Here is a 23,680-nt window from a genome sequence, read left to right on the forward strand (position 1 = left end):
TGTACTTTTTAAAATTAAGTAATTTAACTCCTTGTCTAAGTAAATTGTTTCATTTTGAAAAAAACAAAAGGTGATAAATTGCTACATTTTAAAAAACACAGGAAGGTAAATTACTATTTTTTTCATGGGGAGATAATTTGCTCATTTACAGTATCACACGACGATTGCTTACATTTTAAAAAATACAAAAAAATTACTACTCATTTACAAGGTGATAAATTGCTACATTTTAAAAAATTATCTTTTTTGTAAAAAAATAATTTACTCATTTACAATATTACTGAAAAATTACTTGCATTTTTTTTTCCTTATTTTGCCCAATGAATTAATAGTATAATTAACTCCCACCTAGACAAAATGGGTTCATTAAATGTCACGATGGCTATATGGTGCATTTTCGACTATGACCCCCCCTTCACATTTCCGTAGTTGGTCACAAAAGTCTAATCATGTGTCCATCCTATTCCAAATTAATTGTCGAGGGTTTTTGGAAAATTATATAATTTTTTTTAAATATTTTATAAAATATTTGAAATTAATTGAGAAGCATTCAAAAATCAGATTATGAGATTAAAAAATATAATGTTAATAGCTCGTAAGCTTATTTGAAAAAGTAAAAAGTTCCTGATTTACATTAAAAGTAATCTTATTTGAGAAAGTAAAGAGTTCCTAAATTATTTTATAAATTTAACAAATGTCTTCGACTTTGAGTACATAAATTACAAATATGTTGTTGCTAGCATAGTATAAATTTCATGATTTTATTTTATTTGATTGGGCAAATTTTTTTTTAATCCCGTTAAAAAGTGTTATTTTTGTTTTTGGCACCACAATTGTGGTATGTGGCCGTTAACGACTGTTAACTCCCATTGGTTCATGTGATTTTGAATTAAATTTGACTTCAAAGATCCTGTTTAATGGTACCAAATAAAATAAAAAATATTATATTTTTTGTATCATTAAAGAAAAATATTTACCGACTTTGCCCACAAACTATAAGATTTTTTTTTTATTTTTTATAAAAATAAAAATGTTAGGAAAATTTTATTTTTAATATATAATGAATAGTTTTAAAATTGCAATTATTTTTATTACAGATAATTTCTAGGATCTATTTTACTATTTTTTAGATTAATTTTTTATTTGGTCTAAAAATATGTTAATATTTGAGAACAAACTATAAAAAGTAAAATTTATTTTCTGAATAAAAGTATTAGATAATTTTTTTATTAAATAATAAATTAATTTTTAAATTATAATTATTTACATTCGAGATAAATTTTTGAAATAAAATTAAAATTTATTTCTTACTTTTTTCAATCAAAGTTTATTAAAATATTTTTAGAATAAATGTTACTTTTTATAATTTGAGCTGAAATATTAATACATTTTTAGACTAATAATAATTTAATTTTAAAAAGAGTAAAATAAATCCTAGAAATTATCTGAATTAGACATAATTAGAACTTTAGAACTATTTATAACATATATTAAAATAAAATTATTCTAATTTTTCATTTTGTTAGAAAATAGAAAGAAATTTTTATAGCTTGTGGCAAAAGTTGATCAAAATATATATTTTTTTCTTTTAATGGTACAAAAGAAAGATGTTTTTTTTTTCTTTGTACCATTAAACAACGTGAAAATCAGTCAAAATCAGGTCAGCCAATAGGAGTTAACGGCCACGTGCGAGACACATGGCCTCTATCGTTACCTTAGGACCAAAAAAACGTATTTTTGTGTGTTATGATACAAAAAACAACACTCGCAATAATTATGATACCAAAAATAAAAATAGTATTTTTTAACTGGACCAAAAAGGACTTTGCCCTTATTAGAACATTTCAAGAATTTAATTTTAAAATAAATTTGATATTTTATAAATTTTAAAAATATTTTATTGTATAATGAGTTTATAAAATATTTCAAATAAATTTAGCCCAACGTCTTAATCTTCAAAATGAACCAAAGAAGGCTCAAATTCGGAAACACTTATTTATACAATTGATAATCTTTTTTATTACATTTATATTGACATATTCTACTGAAATATTAATAGCAAAGAAAAAGAGTGAAATGTTTAAGAGATATATTTTTAACTATATTAATATTATTTATTGTTTCAAAATTATTTTTATCATATTAAAAATTATTTATAACATCACTAATTCGATATTATTAATTCAACAATTGAACAAATAACCCAAACCCACTTCAATTAGAATCTAATTATATATGTTATTAGATTGTATTATAATTATATTTAGAGATGAGAGTAGGAAAAGAAATCATCTTAAATTTGAAGATCAAGCAATATTTTTGTGGAGTTTTAATTAATTGATTTCTAATTTTTAGGGTGTCAATTAATTGAAGATCAAGCGAATCAATGGAGGAGACATTTAGGCTGACAAATTGTTGAACACTTCAAATCTTTCTCAAATAATTTACACATTTTTTATCCCCTCCCGGCTCCACGTCAACATCCATGTAGGATGCTAATTGAGTAAGTGAACTGCAGTTGACAGTCGAAACCTTAAGTCCCAACTTATCTGGGTAAAATATGGTAATTTTTGGTGAAAAAGACTAAATACCACTAAATTAAAACTTACAGGACTAAAATTGCCAATCTAATACGTACACGACTTAATTTTGCTATCCCCTTATACATACATGACCAATTTTGCAACTTTACCTCTAAATTACGACAACTTAAAATTATGATAAATCAATGTTTTACAATGCAAACAAAATCAACACAAAAGTTTAAGTTGTGACTATAGTTAATCAATTTATCATTTGTTTACCTATGAGCATAACATTTGCTATGACTTTTAATTATAGCTATATATCGATCCCGTTTGCTAAAACAACGGCTAATAAGCCTCTGTGTGATCATGGTTAATTAGTATTCGTCCTAATATCTTACTTTTAACTATGGTAATTAAGCATATAAAATGTCATTTTTTTGCTAGCCGGAATCTAAATTATCGACTGTCTTTCTGATCAATAGTTGATGTTTACTTTCGCTGCAAATTTGCAACGGCTTTTCCCACGACTTTGCAATGGAGTTTCAATTTTTTTGAATTTTCGTGGCAAATTCTATTGGAGACTAATCAAATATAGTTAATTCAAACTTAAAAGTTTCAACTAAACTAATTTAACATAGTTAATTATCAACTTAAAACCTTCGACTAAACTAAATTAAGTAAGCTAACTATGAACTTGAAGTTTCAACTAAATTAATTTAATTAAATTAACTATCAACTTTTAAAAACTTTGATTTAACTGTCAACTTAAAAAACCTTCAAGTAAACTAATTTAATACGAAACCAAAGTTGTAAGTGTCTATTATTTAAGATAAAATCAAAGTAAATAGTTTATAGTCTTTAATTTATTTTCTAATTATATTTTTCTTAATTATACTGAAAAAAATTCAAAAATTGAGTGATCATCGCAATATTGCTTCTAAAAATTTACCCAAGTGATTATCGAGCACATCGGTTAACGATCAACAACTATGCTTGGAGGAACAAAGAAGAATCGAGTTTGGGGGATAGCCTCGGAGACAAGCCTTATGTTTGAGATGGCCCAAGCAATGTTTGACATTGCTTATTTTGCCATATTTTTGTCTTGTTTATAAGTATTTGATTTTTAAATACAATTATATTTTATTTTAACCACTTAATATTTTATACATAATATTTTCTACATCATTGGAATAATTAAAAATTTTAAAAAATATAAAATAATATAATTATTCTACGTGGTTAATTCATATATTACATTATTTGAATAATGTATTTAAATTTATCACCTCGAATAGAACAACTAACAAAAAATATTGTTAATCCATTATTAGAGTGCATTTAATTATTCTTAAAAGTGTATTTACATAAATTATTTTTTTTATTTCCATACATATATAATTAGGAAATAATATTTATTTTAATCCACTCACAACTAAATAAATTATATATATTTTTATACATATATATAAATATATATAAAAGAGACATGATTTGACAATGAACAGTATTTTTTGTCTCCCCACTACCCAACATCAAACATAACATACTTATTTTATATTATGTCCAAAAACAAATCCAAACATACACACTATCTCTAACTTATTTTTATTTATCTTTGTTTTTCTCTCTCTATCTCCACAAAATACCCAAAAACAAGTTAAAAACAAAACCAAACATAATGAAGGATATCCACTTGTTTTATCTCGGACATAACCACTCTCATTCCAGTACTAGAACACAATGGATCGGACCCGAATATCCCAACAACTGCAGACCTTCCACCGTATCAGTGGATGAATTAGTCTTATATAACCATTTTGAGACCATACTCACCAAGTACATGATCTTCTCCAACCAACTTATGATTGTCCATAAATAGAGAGTTCTCCTAGCGAAAGAACGCAATTTGAGCCTACATACTACAAATTTCTACCTTCATGCTACCACTTTAGTTTGAAAAAAACACTGTAATTTCGTTTTGGAGTTTGTTTCAATATCAACCTCTCTTTTGTACATGAAAAATGAGGAATAACACTCGATATCATTCACTTGCACTCTTTTTCTTTTTTCCAGCACTTATTTCACTACATTCTATTTCATGGACCCAAGCAACATATTTTTTTCTCGACTTTATTATTAAGTGAGATCAACCTTTCGGTGTCTTATTTTTTTTATCTATTTATTTTATATTATTTTCATTAATTTTTTTAAATTTTCTCCCTCTTTTCATAACTGTCAAGTTGTCTAGTCTTCTCAAATTCTACTAACTTCAACTTCTTATAGTTTTTTTTTAATAGTAATTTATTTAATTAAAATTTAAATATAATTTAAAAATAAAATAAATTTTTAAAATTGGTATTTAATTAGCACACTCAATTAAGTGTGCGGAATCCACTAGTTATTTATTAAGGAAGAGGCCCGATGGTAACTATATTGGCTGACCTAACGTGTATAGACTAAAATATTCTTAAATATATTTATTTATTTCATAAATCAGTTATTACGTTATCCAATTGGCTTTATAGATATTTCTTTTTGTCTAAAATATAAATAATTATGTATTTTATACACACAAAAAAGATGTACCATAGCAACTAGTTATAAAATAAATTAAATACACACATCAAGTGTATTTTTATTATTGTAGGTGTATAGAGATCTGAGTTGGGTTGCAAAATATATTTTGACTAAGATATTCTTAAAAATATACTTATTTTAATATAAAATTATTATTTCTTTAAATATTTATTTCAATAAAATTCTACTTATGCTCATTAAATTTAATAAAGATTATTTAAAAAACCATCATATTCTGATTAATTCTTTATTTATATATAATAAAACAAATATTAATTTAAATCAAGTGTAGAACCAGTTGTATATATCCTATTAAATAAGTGGTACGCTCGACTTTCACGTTAAATTGTCAGCAGGAGAAGTCGGCATTCGTTATTTGTCAACTTAACCCCGCATCGGGATCCGCACGCAGTGAGCAAGCAGTAAATAAAGAAATTAAGTGAATAATTTTTTTATAATTTTTTATTTTAACAATCGTTTTACAATTAGGTTAATCATTTAGGTTTTCATCCACTTTGATTTTTTTTTTTGAATTAAGTGGATAATTTTTTTATAATTTTTAAAATTTTTTAACCGCCGCCGCGTCCCATATTTTTTTAAAAAGAAAATATAGGTCTAACATGATACTTTCATGTCTCTATTCAAAAATTACATAATTTCATAAAAGAACAAAGACATATTCGCAATTATGTCAAATATAAAAAAAATAGGTCTTATTTAACATAACTAATACAACGTTATTTTACCATACATGTATATCTTTATATATAGCTGATCAGATAACATGTAAAAAATCCAGATACAGGTGCAATTCACAAATAAAGCATGGAAATAAGCTGGCTATGCGCTCTCCTCTCACTCTTCCTTCTCTCCCTAGTGTTGATGTTTTCACCAAAAGCAAAAAGAAAACTCCCACCAAGTCCAGCGCCAGCACTTCCTGTATTAGGCCACCTCCACTTCCTCAAATTCCCACTTCATCGCACCATTCACAAGCTCTCTCAAGAATTAGGACCTATCTTCTCACTTCGTTTCGGCAACCGCCTCGTGGTGGCTGTCTCCTCCCCGGCCATCGTGGAGGAGTGCTTCACCAAGAACGATATCGTGCTAGCCAACCGGCCCCGGTTCATCATAAGCAAATACGTCGGCTACAACTACACATCCCTAGTTGGTTCCCCGTATGGTGAGCATTGGCGCAACCTTCGCCGCCTGACCACTGTCGAAATATTCTCCACAGCTCGCCTCAATGTGTTTCAGTCCATCAGACATGACGAAAACAAACTTCTGCTGAAACAGCTCTATGGAAAGTCATGCCAAGACTTTGCAAGAGTTGAACTCAGGTCTATGTTGTCTGAGCTAACATTCAATGTTATCATGAGAATGGTGGCCGGGAAGCGTTATTTCGGTGATGATGAGGAAAATGATGAGGCGAAGCAATTTAGAGAGATCATAGATAAGGTTCTCATACTAGGTGGTGTGTCGAACCCCGGAGATTTCATCCCAGTGTTCAGATGGATTGACTATAAAGGTTATGAGAAGACTTTGAAGAGAGTTACTGGGAAAATGGACGCTTTTTTTCAAGGTTTGATTAATGAACATAAAAGAGATAAGAGTAGACATACAATGATAGATCATTTGCTCTCTTTGCAAGAATCAGAGCCTGAGTACTACACAGATGTTATGATCAAAGGGATTATAATGGTAAGTTCTTCATTCTTTCTTCTTAATTGTTCTCCTCGAGGATTAGATTGAGCGTATACCTATGAACACCACATAGAGTACACTGTTAACAATTGATGCAGTGCAGTACGAACATCAAGATGCATTCATGATTGATGCCATGTTAGACATGCCATACATCTCAATCATGTGTAATTCAGTGATCTCTAAAGTTATGCTCATTCATTGGATCACAATCACAACATATAATCATCGTTTTTATGTGGTAAACAAATGGCAGGTTCTGCTACTTACTGCGACAGATACATCACAAGTGACTATAGAATGGGCAATGTCTGCTCTACTAAATCACCCCGAAAAATTGGACAAGGCCAGGGCTGAGATTGACAATCTTATTGGCAACAATCGCATCGTCAATGAATCAGACTTGTCCAAGCTTCCATATCTCCAAAACGTTATTTTGGAGACGCTTCGTCTATTCCCTGCAGTACCATTACTAGTACCACATGAAGCATCGGCTGATTGCACGCTCGGTGGATATGACATTCCGCAGGGCACGATCCTACTAGTAAATGTTTGGGCCATTCACCGAGACACCTTAGTCTGGGATGATCCCACAAGTTTCAATCCCGAGCGTTTTGAAGGAGCAGGAGAAGTTGGACCCACGAAGCTGTTGCCGTTCGGGATGGGAAGAAGGTCATGCCCGGGCATCGGCCTAGCCAATCGGGTCGTCGGCTTAGCCATAGCGTCTCTAATACAATGTTTTGAGTGGCAAAGGGTTGATGATTCCTTGGTAGATTTAACAGAAGGAGAAGGGCTTTCCATGCCTAAACTTACACCATTGGAGGCCAGGTGCAAGGCACGTGATGTGCTTCATAAACTTCTAGCTGATCTATTTCGAAATTAACCTTATCTTGGATACTTTTACAAGTTACTACGTAAGTATTTTCAGCCATTTACTTACTACTACATTAGCAATAAACTTGTGAGCTAGTTTTCTAGTAATGACATGATCAATAAACTCAATTGTCCCTCTCCAATAAATTTAACTACTAGTGTTAACTTTCTTATAAAGTGATCGTTATATCCTTACTTAATATATATTATTTTTTATTTTATTGACTATTGAATTTTTTTTAAATAATCATCATATTTAATTAATTAATCTCAACTAATAGATTTTAAAAAAGTGAAATGTTTGAATTAAACAAATTATTTAATTTATAATATATAAATAATTAAAATTATTAAAAAATATTATTATTATTATTATTATTATATATTAAAAAATAAAACCCCCACCACCACTGCCTATCCCCTCCCCAATCATCGCCACCCCCACCCCACCCCGCCACCTTCCTCCCCCCAATTCTTTTTAAATTTTTTAATTATATTAATTAAATATATTTTAATTCATTAATAAATAATTTTAGATAATTATAATAATTATATATATTATAGTTAATTAAGAATAATTTTTAGATAATATAATAAGTATTCTATTTTATAACTTACAATTATTATAATTGCTTAGTATTTATATCCATTTACATATCTAAATTTAAAAAATAAAATTTAGTATAGTAGTCTTTGTAATGTATTTTTTGTTATTTTTTTGTATTTTGATATTTAATATAATATGTTTAATTATAAAATAATTTATATTTTTAGAAGAGAGGAAAATGCCTAAAAGAATTAAAAAGTCAATTTGACCATAGTAATTTTAGATTCAATATATGGGTATTTCAGTCAATTAAAAATAAAAAATACCAAAATACGCAAAAAAATCAAGCCTGAATGTACTTCAAACGCGTGCATCCCACCTTCCGTTAATTTATAACGGGTAAAGCAAAAGATTAGAAGGGTTATTAGCTATTTCAAAAAAATACACGGTATAAAATGAAATTTAGCCTAATAATTATTACTAACGTCACTAGTTCGACATTATTAACCTAACTGCTGGATCAATAACGCGTCAATTTTTTATTCGATTAAAATATAAATTTCAAAACATTGATTATACACTTGAACATCAAATTGTTACCTTGCAAGTTTTCTCTAATGAATAACCTTTCTGTTTGCATCCATGTTACTATATACATTTCTATAAATAACCTTTAAAGCGAAAATTGTATATTTATAAGGTAGAGCTATTATTTCATCCTCCCAAGCAAAGCCATCCTAACTCTATTTGCACCAACTCCTATAGTAAATGTGGTGGGATAATTTCACTTTTCACATTTAAAATATATTACCTTTTAGTTTTAGTACTACAGATTTTCAAGTTATTAAATTTGGTATCCAAAATTTTTAATTTTCATCTGTTTGAATACCCTCCATTAAATTGTTGTTAAAGCAATCGGTCAATTTAATTTTGAAGAAAAAATTAGATGAAAATTTGTTTATGTAAGGGCATGTTTTGCTTCCATTTTATTCAATACACAAAAAAAGTTCTATTTGATTCATTTCGATTTTAATTTCATAAACGAGGACAATAATTTTAAAATAAATACATAATTAATCTAATTTTTATATAAAAAAAATTAGGGTTTAATGCAATTTACTCCCTGTAATATTGCAAATGAGCAAATTACCCCCTATAAAAAAAATAATAGCAATTTACTCCCCTATATTTTTTAAAATGAAGCGATTTACCCCCCTATCTGGAGAGGTAAATTGCTTAATTTTTAAAAGACACAAGGGTGTAAGTTGCTGTATTTTAAAAAATACAGGGGTATAAATTGCTATTTTTTTTTTCATATGGGGTAATTTGCACATTTGCAATATCACAAAGGTAATTTTCTTTTTGCTTGGCCACAATGCAAATATTGTTATACTCTATTTATCGAGGGTTTATGCTATAAATTTTTTTATATTTTGTTTAGTTATTTTAGCAAATGATTTTGTTTTTTTACTTTTTTTTGTGACTAGCGAAATAGAAAATTTTAATAAATTCCAAAAATAATAATTGAAATGTAGTTCTTATTTTGTGCACAAACAACGATATAGTGGTTGCAATCATGGAACTGAATATGCATGCCTATTTCGAGTTCATGCAGTTCCAGCCACTCCTCTCTCCCCCTCGCTGGGTGTCCGCTAGCCCCACATGCTCAGAGCAGTATTCTACTCCTTTTTTTCTCATTCTTGTCCTTAGGATATCGGACATCGACGCAAAAATCAATCTTAAGTGTGTGTGTGGGGGGGGGGGGTCTTTTTGCTATAAGTATGAGTCATGATATGTTGTATCCTAACTTTTAGTTTTCTTGAATTATTATTATAATTATCTCTGCATTACTCTGCGTATAGCATGTATTTTTATTTCCATAATGATTTAAATTAGAAAAAAATGTTTGAATTTGTAATTTCATAACGATTTAACTCAGTATTTTCTTTTAATAGAAATTGGGTTAAATAACATTATTGTCCTTACTTATAAAATTGAAATCCAAATAGAAATTTTTTGTTTGTTGAAAAAAATGACAATCAAATATGACTTTGTTTAGACAAGCTCCTGTCTAATTTTTCCACCAAAATTAGGTTGACAATTTATTTTAACGATCAACTTAAAGAAAAGTACTCAGACGGATAAAAATTAAAAACTTCGGATACTAAATATGATGACTTGGAAACCTGAGATACTAAAACTGAAAAAGGGTATACTTTAGCTAAAAAAAAAATAGATTCATCCCTAAATGTACCTCCAAAAATTGTGCATCTTTCTATTTCCAACTTGTTTCTTTAGTGGCGTACTCTTCTACAATAGGATCTATTATTTTTTACATTATTTAACTTTCCTTGTATTTTCTCTTTAATTTGTCGAACTGGTAATACAATGACTCACTCACTTGCCAGACATCTCCTAAATAGGGATGAAGGCACTGCATTATTACCTTCTCCAGCTTTGTACCTTGGCTTTGACTGATTTGCCTTCATAATGAATTACCATTTTTCTGTCAAAAAAAGAAGTTATTCTTTTCATTGTTCAAATTCAATATTAAAATATATATATATATTAGTAGATTATATTATGATTGTACTTACACATACAATGTGCCTTCTTACTTGAAAATTTACAAATACCTCATAATATGAACGTCCGTAAAATAACGATCCCATTCATTTAAGTTTTTATTTAATTTTTTTGTGAATGATCCAAAATGCCCTTTTAAATTATAAATCATAATTTGATATGCTTGTGATTTTGATGAACTAATATTCTCGATAGATTATTTACTTTGTCCACCCAAAAAAAATTTATATATTCTTTTAAATATTTTTTTTTTGAAAAAATAAAAGCAAGAATAAAGTAGTAATTTTTCTTGCTGCTTAAGGCCTACATAATTATTCTTCATTTGAAAGAAGATTATAATTTTTCTAATAATAATAGGATATTCATAATTATACCAAATTTCAGAAGAGATAATTGTAATTTACCCACCTTTTTTTTTTTTAATTACAACAGTGTAAGGGTTGGAGTGCAAGAACTGCCAACTCAATCCAATATTGATAGCGTACTGATTAATACATAACCTCAAAATTTGTATAGGTGACTGTCAATTTATTTAAAAATACAAATATCAACATAAATATTTATCCAAATTCGACACAATGGTAATATAAAAATTCACTCTACAAGCTGATTTGTTTCTTAAACTACAAGTATCATCTCACCACAATACTAAACCAGAAAAATGAACTTATAATACAGAAGTTTGGAAAGCAAAACGGCATAAACCGCATCACCAGAACTAGTTAAACATGCTACAGTCGCCAGCTTCATGGGCTATATAGTTCAGATGGACATGAATGAGCTCAATCAACAATAGATTGAGTCAAGCTCCACTCTGTAACTGCTTTCTGAAGTACACCAAGGAAAAATGAATCATTTGTCCAATTCCAAATGCAGCACACTTCATTCTCAGTAGAACCATTACAATATCATCTATAATGAGTTGAAAGGAAGCAACAAGATGATGCTCACACCAAACTGGTTCTGTTTCTTAGCCAAATGGGTTTCCACCTAAAGAAGTGAAGTTACTTGAAGCAGACTGAGCTGGATGTAATCCACCCAGTTGAGAATTTGGGTTTAGAGGTGCAAAAGCAGGGTCCTGAATGCTGAAGCCGGATAGTCCTTGTGGCCTACAAGAGTTCCACAACTTCAATGAGTGCCGCAGTATATCATTATGTTCAATCAGAAACAACTGATATATTGGTCCAACTCAGACCAAAATAAATAAAGATGATTACTAGCGGACTTGTAGATACAAACTATTACCTTGGTGTCATGGTGCCCGCTATTTCTTGTTGAATAACAGAACCTGCTTTAGTGAATGGAGATATGTTCAGAAATGTAAGTACTACGATCAGAATGCTCCAACAAACTAAAAGATATTAAGGTAAATTACAACTATCTCCCATGAGGTTTAGCATAATTACGAATACCCCCTTCAAATTGAAAATAATTATGTAGCCCCTAAACGATGAAGAGAACATTATTATTTTACCCTTATTGAATTTTTCTAAAAATAAATAAATACTTGAAAAAATATAAAAAAAAATGTGGGTAAAACAAGTAATCTAGAGAGAATATTAGTTCATTAAAATATTTCAAAATTATAAAAATATATAAAATTATAATTTATAATTTATAATTTAAAAGTGAATTTTGATCAATTCATCACAAAAATTTGACGGAAACTTAATTGAAATTGGCTCGCTGTTAGACGGATGTTAAAATCAGGAGGGTATCTGTAATTTTTCAAATAACGAGAAGGTATTTATAATTATACCAAATTTTAGTTGTAATTTACCCAAGAAACAAATATGATTGTTTACTTGGAGGGGTTGCAGATGCATAAGATGGTCCTTGAGCAAGCATCGACGGAGGATGAGGTGGAAGGCCTCCAAGGCTTGAAGTACGCAGTAGCCCGGAGGGAGTTGTAGTTTGGGGTAATGCACCTCCCAAAGATGCTAGTGAAGGAAACTACAGCACATCAAGAGGTAAATTAAGCACAAAACAAGATCAAGCTACAGAACACCTTGTCAAATTTTCAGACTTGCTACAGTTTATATGGTTTTTTGCGTGTTTTGGCATATTTTGGACATAAGCAAGGGAAAAATGATCTTTCACCAAATATATATTGAAAGACTGTATTTCAACAAGTGCAATGCTGCCAGGACAGTAAACTACCAGAAATCAAGTGATAAAAAAAAATCAAGAAATTCATGAACCACTCCCAGGATGCCTCATGTGTCTCACCAAGATTGGATTGCATCACAGAATCACAAGTGAAGAGAGCTTCAACCATAAGCTGTAAAGTTTGTTAATTAACGTCTATTCATATCTTGAAGATATATCTATTTGAAGGCATCAACGTATCAACTAGGAAATGGACTTTAGTAAAGAATCAGAATATAGATGTAACAAGACTCAACTTATAACTCCTGATGTGAATCCAGAACACAAAAATACTTACAATACTTTTGAGCTAGAATTGACAATAACTTATAGTTAAAAGCTAGAGACTTATTTTGGTCAAAATTGTCTTGCATGAAATCACATTCCTCTAGGAACCAAATTCTTCTCTTTTTCCCATCCCAGTATTGCCTGAATCAACAATATACCGTATTGTATAAGCTAGCGGAGTGAGTGAAGGGAAACAGAAAAGAAGTGTCTTGAAACTTCATTGCGAGTGTACTTTAGTAACAGATTCAAATTCGGGCAAAAAGATCCTAATTGAACAAGATTCATTATTGGGGATACACTTAATACTCCCTTAATGTGAATAGGGTTAAACTCAAAAGGTAACTGTGACTTTCTCAGAATTTCATGTACAGTAAGTTACCATAACAGTCACTAAATTTGAGTAGGGTGAAAGCCAAAGCCGGTGACAACCACGGCCAGCAATATAATCATGTAGGTCTTCTTGGATTAATTAACAGGCCTGCTAAGATATACCATGCAGTATATGAACCCAATACAAAAGAAGAGAAGACTAATCCATCGCCCATCTACAATAAAATGTACCCAGCCAAATCAGGTCATTGTTCAGAAAGTAATGGTATCATTGTCTATTTAAACAAATCTTACCCATATGATATGCTACCCGTATGATGTGGCCTGCCAAACACCCACATATTTTACACAGTGGGATATCTAACACATGAAATTTAGTTACCAAATATAATATTGCAATAGTGGTATTGACTTATTTTCTAGCATCACCATCATTCTCAATAATATCATTTCCAATCCCATGATTACAACCCAATGAGGTCCTTAGTGGATAGAAATGATGATCTTTACAGAGGACTAATCAAAGTTATCACATTCCTATCTCAGCAATCTTTTACAAATGTATCATTGATCACATTGATCAAATTTAGGTAGAAATAGGGGGGGGGGGGGGGGGGAGATGCAGACCTGAACCAGCAGGTATCTAAATTTAAAGACGGACTGCTTGAGATTACATGTCATCTTAAGATGAGAAAATATGAGATGAAATGGGTGTGATGGAAATAAGACTTATTTTTTACTATGTGGTTGTGTGTGAGATAAAAGTGCATGATTGATAGTTAATATTATGTGTAAAAGATACTAGGTAACAGAAATGCAACGATTATAGTTGGTGTCATATGTCTCTTTATAGTTAATGTTTTTGAGATATATTTTGAAAAGTATTTTCGCAAACAAACATGGATCTGGGTGAAAAACATTTCACAAGACAAGAAGAAAAATCTTACAAGCGATGCCTCCCTTGATTCCTTATGTTTGTATTCCAATTAAGCCAGCTTAGTCATGTACTGCAGTGTTTTTAGAAAATGGTTTTCTTTCTTTCGTTCTAAAGAAAATTACTATTTACTTCATTTCTTATTTCCTGATTTTAACTACAGCAGAATAACTTCTTGAACTGCAGATTTAGGTTGTTAGAAAGTAGAATTTGAAAAAAGTAAAAAAGTTTGATTTTGCTTTCCCAATACTAAATTAACAAGTTGATAACTGAATTTAGTTTTATGCAAAATAAGATCCCTATAGCTGATAAAGAAAGTTTGATAGTGTAATCAGAAGTCTCTCTTTCTTTACCGATAAACTGGTTATTGCCTCAACAAAACATTACTAATCATAGTCCCAGATCTAACTTTGTGAATGAAACTTTTACAAGCTGAATTTTAGACGTTTGCACATAGACAATAATAAAATTTGAAAAAGAAAAAATTGTTTTCCCATCAGATAAATAAAAAGGAGCTGCTAAGTAACAAAGGATGTTCGGGTTCCTATTTTCATTTGTCCAACTACCCTTGTTCCTTACACAATTAGGCATTTATCCATTTAAATGTCTTTTATTTCCTCTTGTTTCAGTTTACTGTGAAAGAAAATGGAACTTCCTATTTCAATATGTTAATTAATATATGAAACGAGACCAATTAGGTGGTTACAAAAAGCTCATTCTTTACTTCAATCAGTAAGTGATTTTCTTTTTTAACTGGAGATTCTTTATTGTGGAGACTGATTTCAACCTTTCTTAGGATTTTTTACATTTTGAATATCTAAAAGGTAAGTTTTGGAATAGATCATCCTAAATTTGACTTTTCTTATTTCCAAGAAATGTTCAATTTCAAGCATTTGAATGTGGTTCACCTTAGCATGGTTAAAAGATTGGAGAAATCTTATATGTTGCTTGTGATTCAAATTAGATCAGCAAATTGATATATCTATCACTCTAGGTGTAAATCTATGAAGTACGATTTACTTTATAAAATTACTAAGGTATTTCTGGGTCAGGTTCACATTGTACTTTTAAAGTGTTTCAGATATAAAAGCTATAACACATAATTTTTCAACCATTAACAAGGATATGGGATTTTAAATCTACTAGTCGATACCCCCCTAAATTATTTACATAAAGGTTCCTAGGATGATATGAGAATAAAGGCATTCCAGCTGGCCTTTATCATTATCATTGAAAGAGGTATTTTTTTAGTTTTCCTGGCAATGACAGTTACAAAATCACAAGTCATCGAGACCCATTTGTTTCCTTAAGTCATCTTATCTATGAAAGTCAAATATCTATCCCAGAAGTAGCAGATGCAATGGCTGCATAAATTGGCATACCACGCACTTCACTTTGGTAGCGCAAAGGGAGTTAAAAATACAGTTAAGAAATGTCAACCTCGTGGGTGGACCCCGACTTGATATTCTATATCTTCACCAAAAACAAAGATAGCATAAGGAGTGAACTGGTCTCATCTATGCGCTACCACATCATCCATTATAAATAAATATTGTAGCAAATGATAAAAGTTTGGCCAAAACTAGCTCTTAAAACACTTCAATAACGTAATTAAAGTTGACAGCCAATTGAATTTATAATCTGCTAAAATTGCATCTCATTTGGAAAAAAAAAGATGGCAGAAATAGAAAAACACAAATAAGAATAACTAGGAGAAAGGAACCATTTACATTTTTCTATCTTTAATTAAGCTAAATCTCAATGTATGAATAGCATCTTGGCATTCTTTATATATAGGTTTCTTTCAATAGAGTGATGTATGTTCAGCATTCTTTCTTGCAGTATACCAATCGTTCTTTTGTTCAGGTCTTATGATCACAACATCAATCATGCTATCCAAGTTATCAGCTGACACAAAATATATTGAGAAAAAACGAATATATTTTAGCCATCAAACATCTTGACATGGTTCAAGATAGAAATGAATAATGATTGATTAAAAAGTAAATTAGTCTAAGTTGAGAAGTGAACATACTGTTGAGGCTTGAACAGGAGAAGGTTCATTGCCAACATCAAAAGGATTTGCCGATCTCGATACTGGCTGGAAATTAGGTACAACCTGCAGTTGGAAAAACCAAATATTTAATGGAGACTGAACAACGTCGTCGACAACATTAAAATAGGTGGATTGCACTTACTCCCTTCAAATATTAAGAGAGCTAGCATGCCAAAGGGGTAAACACTGATCCAAGGACAGAAGTATTAGCACATACAAAGTACAAACTTCTAAAAATAGGCAATTCAAACTCTTTAATTAGGAGAGTCCCAGACCCCATCTCTACAAGTATTACATCATTTTATAGGTATTTGATCCTCTAAATGGCGTTTCTACACTTCAACACTATAAATAGCAACGTGTGTACATTATCTGGTATTAACCCAAGCTAGTAATGGTTTCACTTATAGAATGTTCATCTATTGCGACCACAGCCACCATAATCCACTTCACGGAAAGAGGATTGGAACCTCATCAATAGTTTCAAGGACAGCCCAACTTCTGGTCCAAATCAATTCTCACTTTTCAAGCAGCTAGCTAGCATCAGAGAAGCACTGCTGACCGGGGGGGGGGGGAAGGGTTGGTATTTAAATTGGGGGTGCAAATTAGCCACACGGATAGCGTTCCCTCTCACCCACCATCACTTAACTTCAAGCATCAGAGCTGTAGGCATTGTTTCTTGTTTGTTGGGTTCTTTTTTCCAGGGCTAGGATGCTGGTGGAGATTGAAATCTATATGCTTGAAGCTAAGAGAATCATCCTGGGCTCATTCTCCAAGTAATCTGATGCTTATGCATGAGTATGGCTACTCTTCAACCTAGCCTTACCTCACTTTGATGCCCCCAACACCATATCTCTCAATTCTTCATTCAAACCAATCAGAAGTCACTGAGAAATAAACAAAGAAAAATGTATTGTATAGAGATAAATGTGTGTATGTGTAGAATGGCATTTCTGTCGGTGCACATCTAAATCAAATCAATGACTAATTGGTTTAAAGCAATGATTCTGTTTTACATTGACCATGGCCTAGTCAACCAATTATTAATCCACATGATTGTTTACTCTCCAGAAAATCTTAATGAGGTCAAATGCAATTCACTGAATCGGAGATTTAAAGAGAAAAGGAATTAAATTTTGAAGAAAGTACTGCAAGAGATACCATTGGCATGTTATACTGCATAGGGACCCCAGCAACATATGCAGAACCGGAATACCAGCCTGAAACTGGAGATGGAGTATAAGAGTAATTCACAGTAAATAAATCCTCAGGCAGTGCTTTTCTCCCACTAGATTTTGCTTCTGATGATTCTGTCCGGAATCCAATTGAGGTTCCCATGGCAGGAGCTGTTTCAAAGTTGCCAACTCGTGCAACAGATGTACCAGGTGGTCCTTGGGCATTTGGCGCAAGTGAATTCCATGGCTGTTAAACATCCAGGGCAATTACTTCCTGAAGAAAATCAAATATACGAGAAAGAACATTACATTCACATGCCATACCTCGTTGCTTGAAGACCCACCAACAGCAGGGGTAACTAGTTGAGAAATCGGCTGGCCAATACCTCCAGGGAGAATGGAATGATTTTGAGAATTCATGGTAGTCCATTGTCCTCTAGCGAGATCATTGGCAAGCGGGCTACCTTCAACATTGACCAACTGTTGTGGTACTGGTCCAAGGGATGCCGCAGGATTACCACCATGGGGAAGCACTGATGACGGACCAGCACTTCCAAAGGATGACCCAAAAGATGAGCCTTGTGAGCCACTAGATTGGAAAGATGATAAGTTGCCCACAGGAGCAGAGGCACCAGATGTGGGTGCTGGAATTGACAGCTCCGAAAGCACAGATTCCAAAGAGTTTGAGGGTGCAGTATATGCTTTCACCTCAGGTACAGAATCAAAATTTGCCCAGTCATCACCACTAGATGCTGTCACTTGCACGGAAGATGCATCTGGAGGCACTTGCTGGGTTTGTGGAACAGTCACTGTTATTGGAGGTTCGGGAACAGAATCGAAATCAATAAACGAAGCCTCCATTTTGATCTCAGATGGATTCTCAGATGAGGCCAAGCTGCTTGAGGATGCAGTTCTCTGCAAAAGGAACATTCTACCACTTACATTCAATGGTGAGGGTAAGTAGCTAGAGTTGAGCGAAATGCTTATGAAAGTAAAGTAACTACTATAAAAAGTACAGACTGTAATACAATCTACTAATAATTAAAATCATTAAATAAGGTGATCCCTCCAGCTTGAAGAAAGTAATCCAATGATGTTTGAAGTAACAAGTCATGTAAGAAATTAGTTTAGATTTAGAAAAACAATGCTCACTTACAGCAAGTGACAAGAAACAAGTAATCACCAATTGAAGATGCTCTGCTTCTTTTATCACTATGCAAACCTAGTTCACCTTTTCTTAACTAGGGAGAAATGTAAGATGACAAACTATTATTAGCCTTCAGAATCAAAAGCACGCTTCTTTTAATTTATACAACAGAGAAACTTGCACAGAAAAGCAAGCATAACAAAACGCGTCTTAAACAGGAAGCCTTACCTGTGTCTGTGCTGAACCATCAGTTAACTTGACACCAGTGACTTTTGGAGGTTCTATTACTCGAAGAGGAGATACATTCTCTCCTAAGATATCTCTAACAGGACGGACAATAGGCGGGCTGGATATGTCGGAATCTCTTTGACTATCAGGTGATTTACCTTCAACCTTAGACCCTCCATCAGAACTTCTATCTTCAGACCTCCTCCCATTTCCAAACCTATCCTCTCGTCGCCAGTCATTAACTACTTCACCATGAGCAGGACTTCTTTTATATTCACTATTTTGCCGATCATATCCTGGACTTCTTCCACCAGGACTACGCCTATCACTATGGTGGCGTTCAAAAGTGTCTTCATAAGGTGGACTTCGTGAACCACCCTGATAGGTGTCTATCCTCCTATTGCCATTGAAATCTTCGGCTTCTCCCTGCAAACAGGCAAATGCAATTTAAAAGACATCATGAGTGCATGCTCCAGAATTTTGGGAGAACTCCAACCAGTAAACAAGGATGATATTAGTTTGCATGTATAGAAATGTTCTAACCAGTCATCAAAAGATTATTAAAAGTTTTACAGTAAGGGGACCCTATATGTACCATCTTCGCCCTCAGAGGCTTTTCCAAGTTCCTCTCACCAGTATATCTTCTATCGACATAGACATGCTTGATGAAATCACGTAGTCTCTCTATATTGCTGGTAGGAAACACATATCAGAAAATGCAGAATTTATGAAAACAAGGAGGAAACCTCAAGCCAAAAAAAAACAGAAAAGAACAATATTCCACCACAGAATGTAATAACAAGGCATCTTTTAGTGTACCTGCCATCAGGGAGTGAATTACGTTGAGGATCCCATTCCTTGAGATAAATTTCTCTAGCACTCTATTGGCAAAAAATGATTCAAACATGAGAACTCTACTGAACTATGCTTAAAAAAATAAGAAACTAGAAATCATCAGTGAAAGAGATAAGTTGCTTGCTTACTGCATTCCCCCCTCCCTGAAGGGCACTAACTTCTTGTGGAGTAAATTTAGCCATAGATACCGACTTGACTCTATGCGTGAACTCTCGACTGCAAGTAAATTTTAAATATAGTAAGTGAGGATTGCTCTGAACAAGGACTCCACAAGCTTCAGCACTTGTAAACCCTCTGGAAGGTTGTCACAGAATAAAAGATGCAGAACCGAAGCTCATTATTGCTTAATACTTACTGTATCCCGCTGCACGTTGTACAGACAAATGTTGAGAAATTAGTGCACACATATTGAGGCCCCTGATGAGAAGGAAAGAAATAGTCAGCCCCATCACTTAAATTATAACATAACAGAAAGCATCACAATACATGTTCAAGCCTCACCGCCCCAGCACAATAAGGCAGGTGAAGTTCTGATCATTGGAATTAATTGAAATAAAATATAATGTTCATGCCCATAGTACAGACCCATCAATAGCATAATCCTTCATTTCTATAACAGTGTCAAAAACTACAGATCGCCTCCGTTGGATGTAAAGCTAAACACATGCAGAGTGCAGAGTTGCACTCAGTAAGAAACTCATTCAATAAGCTTACTTGAAAAGCATCTAGTCAGTCCTTTAAGGAGGAGTAACTCTCTTTCAGCATCATCAGTGGTTTGACCTACTAGTCCTAGAATCTAAAACATTTTGCTTCTGTTCTTGTACCTTGCTATCTCAATGGAGAGTGACTTGTAAATCTGATTAACCAATTAAAACAGACAACAACCATCGACAATCATGTTGGCAAAGGATATTAATGGATTCAATCCTGCTCATGGTGCCAAAACCTAGTATAAGGTGAATCAAGATGTTGTGGACTGATTGAACAGGTTGAAGTCAGGTTAGTTTTTGTCCCTATCATCCTCATGAAGGAAAACTGTGCCAGGGAGTAAATGTTCTTGCATCTCCTAAGGACCTATTGCATTGGGTAAGTATCTAATGTGTAACTCACCTGAAAACTCAAATTTTTGGTCAGAAATTCTGAAGATAAAGAATAAGTAATTAAGCTCCTTTGCCAAGAAAAATGAACTTCATATCTCGAGAATTGGAGATAAAATGTCCAATTCCTCAGCAACCATGGAACTTCAACATTCCAGTTAACCACTAGACAGATCTTTATTTGATTAAGATCCTGTTCACGTAAATAATTATTCAAACATCTGGAGCGTGGACAATTAGAGTTCTAACTATTCTCAATCTTATCTGATTTGCGATATGTACAAAGACGGAGACACTTCAATTCCATTAGTCCCGTGCTCTCGTTCTTGTAGGGTTTCTGGTTGTATCAATGCTAGCAACATTAGAAGTTTTCAAGATATAACTGAAAAGTAGAGACAGCATCCACATAAGCCAGTTGCTCCAAGCTAATGGCTTTGATAAACAGATTTAACAGCAGGATTAAGGTATGGTCTTCTTATATTGGCTTCTCAACAAAATGAATGGAGTAAATGGAATAAAAAATACTCATCAAGTTTCTTCTACATTGTGACAATTTTTTTTGGGCATTAATAATTCATAGAAGAGCCTTGTATTTCATCAATATTTGTAAATTAAATAGTATATGAAATAATCCAATCTCATTCTCCAAATCAAATTTCAAGTTTTCAAATGAGAGCTTCTTTTCATGTAATGTGAAGAATGTATAGAACAGTGGTACAGTTGGCCAAGCTCATGAACCTTTCAAAAGGTACAACTAGCAGTTAAATCTATAAAGGAAATAAACGTAAAACATAGTAAAATAAAAAAGAAAAGCAACCAAAAACAGAGCTAATATGTATATGGTATAATCGCACTCTATAAAAACTATGGTGATCAAAACCTAAGCTTCCGGGGACTGGTTGATGTAAAGCTGAAAAAATAGTCATGCATTTTATTGTTGCAAACATATTAGTATTTTCTTTAGGACAAGAGCAGCAGAGACACAACATTCAGACACATAGGACTGCACGCCAACTAAATAATGGTACAAATATTTTGCTTTCGCTCCAGTTGTTTACGTATATCACCAATTTATTTGTAGTATCACTTATCAGTTAATGTACGCACAACATTTGAATAATGATACATTGGGTGTTCCATAGAACATTTAACTTTGGGACTTCATAAGGCTAAGGAAACAACTAAATGAGAAACAATTCCCAAAAGAGACTTCCAGGTTTACTCCCTTCAGAATTATTGTATATCCGTTTTGGGGTAACAAGAAGTCATATCAGGTTGGTTTGCCCCATACAATTTAATAGAAGAGTAAGCTCCGGGTTCCCCAATTCCTGATGTGCCTTTACGAAAGTGATCCAAATAACTTTGAACAGCAATTTCGAATATTAAATGTTATTCAAGCTTGGAAAGTGAAACCGAAAGAAGCATTGTAAAACAATGGAAGCAATCCATGAAGACAAGCAAGAAGCATACCAAACTGTTGCAGTTGATACACCTGCGATTCTCAGGAAGCTTCAGAAGATTCCGTATAATTCTCTCATTCTTCTCGTCCTCTTTAAGTCGATTCGCCATCCCAATACCAACAGAATAAACCCCACCACTTTTTCTTCACAATTCAATCTACCTATCAACTAAACAATCAATAAAAGGACAGAGGTATACAGAAACACGAATTCTGGGATCAGAACTACAGGGATTTCAAACTTTCAGAGAACCAGATCTGGTCAATAAAAGTCGCCCAAGCGAACTTGCCTGTAGAAGACAGACCAAAAAGAAAAAACTGAAGAACCACAAACTTGAAGAGCCCACACCTTTTACTTACTTGATAAAAGTATAAGTCCAATTGAACAAACTTCAAGAAGGGAAGGCAGTATTGAGCCAGTAGAAGTTAATAGACCTGATCGGCAAAGGACAATCTCATAGATCAATGAAGGTCTGCTTAGAGATGATGGATCTCAAGTTTATCCTTTTACAGCTCAACTTTAAGAAAGAGTAGAAGCAGAGAAAGACAGCTCCCTTTTGCTGTTGAAAACGTACGAAAAAACATAGAAAAGAGAACGTAGGGAGAGAATATTAATCAGAAATTAAAATGGGAGATGGTATCGAGTGTGCCGAGAATATAGGGCATGAAAATCGAGTTCTCGATTACCTTGCCTTGGCTAGCTGTTAAAAGCGGCTACACTTTCAAATATACAAAAGTCTATTAATTATACATGGTGGGTCTAACTCGGTGCGGTCGAGGGGAACTACAGGCAGGACAACCTCGGCTGAGGCTTATACTTTATATGAGAACGATGCCCCGAATGTAATATGGGCAACACTCTTGCAGGGACCTTTTAAAATTGCGAGGAATAATTTCATTCTGTGGCTGGTGCTTCGAGGCAAATTAACTACTATGGATGTTCCTTGGCTCCAATTGACAAATAGAAGTTGTGTCTTATGTGAGGATGGGTTTTTGGAAACACATGAGCACTTGTTCTTCCGATATACTTCTTCTGCGAAGTGTTTAAAATTGCTAGCGAACGAGGTCCACTTTAACTGGTCAGGTCTTTTGTGGCATGTGGCTATAACCCAAGTATCAAAACAATGGAGGGGGAAGCATGTTATTCACGC

General features: G+C 32.7%; 2 protein-coding genes across 7 annotated transcripts; one reads left to right on the forward strand and one right to left on the reverse strand.

Moving 5' to 3' along the window:
• The first annotated feature begins 5,916 nt into the window (after window positions 1-5,916).
• On the forward strand, window positions 5,917-7,808 carry LOC105162174 (cytochrome P450 81Q32-like). The gene is made up of 2 exons (XM_011080142.2): window positions 5,917-6,803; window positions 7,063-7,808. The coding sequence occupies exons 1-2, from the start codon at window positions 5,931-5,933 to the stop codon at window positions 7,687-7,689; spliced, it is 1,500 nt and encodes a 499-aa protein (XP_011078444.1). The 5' UTR covers window positions 5,917-5,930; the 3' UTR covers window positions 7,690-7,808.
• Window positions 7,809-11,339: 3,531 nt separating this feature from the next.
• NIG (NSP (nuclear shuttle protein)-interacting GTPase) lies at window positions 11,340-23,233 on the reverse strand. 6 transcript variants are annotated; one of them, XM_088880511.1, is made up of 14 exons: window positions 23,217-23,233; window positions 22,890-23,089; window positions 22,541-22,691; window positions 20,329-20,390; window positions 20,102-20,189; window positions 19,938-19,999; window positions 19,714-19,810; window positions 19,119-19,544; window positions 18,068-18,658; window positions 17,730-17,990; window positions 16,548-16,631; window positions 12,618-12,765; window positions 12,058-12,103; window positions 11,340-11,921 (listed from the first exon to the last, which is right to left on the reverse strand). In XM_088880511.1, exons 3-14 carry the CDS (start codon window positions 22,637-22,639, stop codon window positions 11,783-11,785), a joined length of 2,103 nt encoding a protein of 700 aa, XP_088736637.1. In that variant the 5' UTR covers window positions 22,640-22,691; window positions 22,890-23,089; window positions 23,217-23,233; the 3' UTR covers window positions 11,340-11,782. The 6 variants fall into 6 exon arrangements, with proteins under 6 accessions (XP_088736637.1, XP_020549450.1, XP_020549449.1 ...); XM_020693791.2 differs by lacking the exon at window positions 23,217-23,233 and having other exon boundaries at window positions 22,541-22,687; window positions 22,890-23,191; XM_020693790.2 differs by lacking the exon at window positions 23,217-23,233 and having other exon boundaries at window positions 22,890-23,191.
• Window positions 23,234-23,680: the final 447 nt, after the last annotated feature.

This window comes from Sesamum indicum, linkage group LG5 (genome assembly GCF_026168435.1).
Source record: "Sesamum indicum cultivar Baizhima isolate 11 linkage group LG5, ASM2616843v1, whole genome shotgun sequence".
NCBI lineage: Eukaryota > Viridiplantae > Streptophyta > Magnoliopsida > Lamiales > Pedaliaceae > Sesamum > Sesamum indicum.

What these genes read in the sequence shown, in the direction of transcription:
- NIG (XM_088880511.1), bottom strand. Translation starts at nt 22,639, where the DNA reads ATGGCGAATCGACTTAAAGAGGACGAGAAGAATGAGAGAATTATACGG. An exon ending in GTATCAACTGCAACAGTTTG is followed by an intron (nt 20,391 to 22,540) that starts GTATGCTTCTTG and finishes CCTTCTCATCAG; the next exon opens with GGGCCTCAATATGTGTGCAC. An exon ending in AGCCTCTGAGGGCGAAGATG is followed by an intron (nt 19,545 to 19,713) that starts GTACATATAGGG and finishes GCCTGTTTGCAG; the next exon opens with GGAGAAGCCGAAGATTTCAA.
- LOC105162174 (XM_011080142.2), top strand. Translation starts at nt 5,931, where the DNA reads ATGGAAATAAGCTGGCTATGCGCTCTCCTCTCACTCTTCCTTCTCTCC. An exon ending in TGATCAAAGGGATTATAATG is followed by an intron (nt 6,804 to 7,062) that starts GTAAGTTCTTCA and finishes AACAAATGGCAG; the next exon opens with GTTCTGCTACTTACTGCGAC.